The 3,698-nt window shown below is 41.0% G+C and overlaps 1 protein-coding gene across 2 annotated transcripts; it reads right to left on the bottom strand.

The window, feature by feature from the left end:
- Positions 1 to 1,935: 1,935 nt before the first annotated feature.
- LOC149406749 (thioredoxin O1, mitochondrial-like) lies at positions 1,936 to 3,433 on the bottom strand. Of its 2 annotated transcripts, XM_089626308.1 has the most exons (5): positions 3,258 to 3,433; positions 3,091 to 3,165; positions 2,835 to 3,010; positions 2,639 to 2,753; positions 1,936 to 2,158 (listed from the first exon to the last, which is right to left on the bottom strand). In XM_089626308.1, exons 1-4 carry the CDS (start codon positions 3,340 to 3,342, stop codon positions 2,646 to 2,648), a joined length of 444 nt encoding a protein of 147 aa, XP_089482434.1. In that variant the 5' UTR covers positions 3,343 to 3,433; the 3' UTR covers positions 1,936 to 2,158; positions 2,639 to 2,645. The 2 variants fall into 2 exon arrangements, with proteins under 2 accessions (XP_089482434.1, XP_089482426.1); XM_089626300.1 differs by lacking the exon at positions 1,936 to 2,158 and having other exon boundaries at positions 2,356 to 2,753.
- Between the last annotated feature and the right edge of the window lie 265 nt (positions 3,434 to 3,698).

Below are 3,698 nucleotides of genomic sequence, written 5' to 3'. Positions count from 1 at the left end.
TGTAGATGGGAGAGACTCAAACTCGGGGAGCCTACCTCGAGGGGTCTGAAAGATTCGTTTTCCACACCTCGTAGAATTCTTCTAGACATCGCATCCGCGACTAAGATGAAAAGGAAAGGCGAGATAGGGTCTCCTTGGCGTAAACCTCTCGAGCTCGAAAAAGGATTCCTATCTTTCTAGTTTATGATGATAGAGAAGGAGACCGATGAAAGACATCCTTTAATCCATTTTCTCCATCTTCCGTCGAAACCTTTCATATCCATGACGAAATCAATAAAGTCCCATTCCACCATATCGTAAGCTTTCTCAAAATCTATTTTAAAAACAGCTCCTTTCTTCCCCGACCTCTTGGTTTCCTCAACCACCTCGTTTGCAATAAGGATCATATCTGCGATTTGACGTCCTTTGACAAAAGCACCTTGGAAAGGGGAAATAATTTTGTCCAAAACTGTTTTGATTCTTTCCGCCAATACTTTTGCCAAAATTTTGTACAATCCTGTTACCAGGCTGATTGGTCTGAAATCCTTGGCTCTACTGGCATTGAGTTTTTTTGGAATCAAGCATACAAAGGTCTCGTTTACACTTTTGTTTATTATACCCGATTCCCAAAACTCGCTAAAGAATTGAAGCACCTCGACCTTGATGATCTCCCAAAAATCCTGGAAAAACGCCATGGAGAAACCGTCCGGTCCGGGAGATTTATTCCTCGCACAACCAAAAATCGCTCTTTTTATCTCTTCTTCTTCGAAAGGTCGCGAGAGGTTTTCAGCGATATTGGAGTCCATAGGCTGCCAAAGAATGTCGTTCCACTCTCCTCTCGTAGATGGGTTCGCTCGATACAAAATTTCGAAAAAACAGTTAATTTCTTCGACGATTTCAGCCTCATTGACCGTGATGGTCCCATCCGCCTTTTCCAACTTCCAAATGGAATTCTTGGCCTTTCTCGCACTCAAGAGAGAATGGAAGAGACTCGTATTACCATCTCCATGTTTGGCCCATGCAACTTTCGACTTCATCCTAGCTATCATTTCCTCATTCTCGAGAATACTGTCCAATTGTCTTTTCAAAAAGGCCCTTTCGAAACGGTTTTCTTCCGACCAGTCGGGACCAGCCTCCTTTCTATCTAAAGTGCGAATTTCCTTTTCGATTTTCAATTTTTGGCCTATCTTTCTTTCTTTTTCACCAGATGCCCATGCTTTGATTTTCTTTTTTAGACCATAGAGCTTCCCCATAATTCGGTGACCTGTCCAAGCCTCCGGGACGGGTTCCAACCACGAGCCGACGACCAAAGCCTTGAAATCGGGGTGTTCCAACCACTCGTTGTCCAATCTGAAAGGACCCGGGCCCCATTTGACCGGTTCTGTGGTAATCGTGATTGGAAAGTGATCCGAAACACCCCTAAATTGGACCTCTTGTAAACAGTACGGGAAGATACCCCTCTAACCTGTTGTGAAGAGGAATCTGTCTAGACGTGAACACGTGGGGCTTTCCCTGAAGTTTGACCATGTGAACTCTCCATTGTGGAGCGGAGGATCAGTCAAGGCAAGGTCAGAGATGATCTCGTTGAAAAGTCTCATGCTTCGTCTAGCTCTTACTGGTTTATTTTTCTCTGCGGCGAATCTGATGACGTTGAAATCCCCTCCGACACACCAACGAGAGCCGCATATCTCACCTAGCCCTGCTAACTCATCCCAGAATTCTGATCTACCAGCGGCTCGACACGGACCATAAATCCCGGAGAACCACCACGGAAGGTCGTCATTCTCTATATTAATTGAAACCGAGAAATCCCCTACTAAGCTCTCCACAACCGACACTCTTCTTGAATCCCATATAATAACGATCCCGCCTGCTGCTCCGATTGACGGAAGAAGGACCCATTCTTTGAATCATTTTCCGTATATGATACACAGGAGAATTTTTTTGTCCCATACCATCTAATTTTCCATGGTCTCTTGATTCAAATTTCTTATAAACACATTCAAACAAGGACTATAAGAAATCTACATTCCTTCTTCCTCAGATCGTCTTTCAAACACATTGGAGAACTTTTCCACGTAATTTTTCATCTTCCTTCAAAATTTCATTTCTCATAGTGAAATCCGGGTTTCAAAATATAGCCTTAGTGAAGGAGATCAAAAGCATTGGTAGCACAACTCTGCAGGTTTACAAATTATAGAACACAAAGGCCATTTTATCTGATTATCATAGAAATATACAGATCAATTCATTTTCGCAAATCAACTGCTAATAGCAGATATTTTGAGCATTCAGTTCATTAAATTACCTGAATAGTGTCTCCCGAGTGCTGAAATAGCCCAAAAAAACAAAACATTCCTCGACAAATACGTCGTGTATTCGCGTATCAATATTACGTAGCCAAATAATGAATCTTAAAAGAGAGCACAGCTTACATAATTTAGGAGGCCTCTAGGACTCGATATCAGAGGTGTTTAGACATTTAAGCATACATTTGATCAATCAGTTTATAATTCTTATTGATTATGCAACATATTTGACCAACAAATTTCTATCAGCCTAAGCTTTTACCAGTCAGGACCAACCAAACCGTTATTGACCATCATCATATGAACCAGCACACAAAAACAGTGCTCAATTTGTAAAGGAAAACAAATACCTAATTATCACTCAGAGTTGTTGTAAAGTGTGTCCATGACAGTCTTCAAGCGGTTCTTATCAGCGCCCAAGATTTGATCCACCTTTTTCCCGCTTTGGTAGAAATGAAACGTTGGCTGCCGAGAGAATCTCATCAGACGAGACAAAATGAGACGAGATTCGAGATACGAGATGAGATGAGAGTTACAATTGATTACCACGGCAGTGATGTCCAATTGGCTGAGCATTTTTCCGAGTTCTTCCTTGTCGATGTCGATTTTGTAAGTGTTCAGATTTGGATGGCGTTCGATTAGGGTTTCCAAAATTGGGGAAATCACTCTGCAAGGTCCGCACCACGCCGCCGTGAAGTAGAATATCGCCGGCAAAGCCTCCTCTGTCAATAATCATCACTCGCACAATCATTCAACTATTTCATTCAGTCCTCTCTAATTGTCTCTTCTTTTTGAATGTTACCTTGAGTTTTTCTGAGAGCGGATTTCAATTCTTCCTCGGACTCGATCAGAGCCATCTTGGATTTGGAAGGAGAAGCTGGGTAAAATCAGTTCAATGCAAGATTAGACGAAGAGAATCGAATCCAGAATCAATGGAGTTGTGGTTACGGTTTGTCGAATCACGCGCACATGAAGAGAAGGTGTGACGTTGGAGATTACAGGACCGCCTGTTCTTCATCACTTGCTGCATCATCACTCTTGCCATGGCCGCCATTCTTCTCTTTCCTGAAGTGTGTGTCCGAAACAGTCTCAATGAGCAAACAAACAAAACACGCCCTTCTTTGCAAACAATTTTTAGGTCTAGGAGAAATTTTAGAAAATATACCAAACTTTACAAAGTTAATAATGTTTTTCTAAAAGAGAAAATAACACAAATATATACTGTGTTTTTAGTGAAATGTCGAGTTTAATATTTGATTTTCAAAAATAACGATTTCATATTATTTGCTTAATTAAAATAATGAAATTATACCCTGAAATAGATAACAATGTCACAAATCTCTCTTTCATTGATATTACATCTTATATATATAAAAAAAACCCGAATCAAATCCAAACCAGTTGCCTAAT

The sequence above is a fragment of the Urtica dioica genome, chromosome 1, assembly GCF_054948205.1.
Source record: "Urtica dioica subsp. dioica isolate 48M chromosome 1, U.dioica_male_clone48M_v1_H2, whole genome shotgun sequence".
Lineage (NCBI taxonomy): Eukaryota > Viridiplantae > Streptophyta > Magnoliopsida > Rosales > Urticaceae > Urtica > Urtica dioica.
Note: the sequence above shows the minus strand (reverse complement) of the source record. Positions and strands in the feature narration are given on the sequence as shown.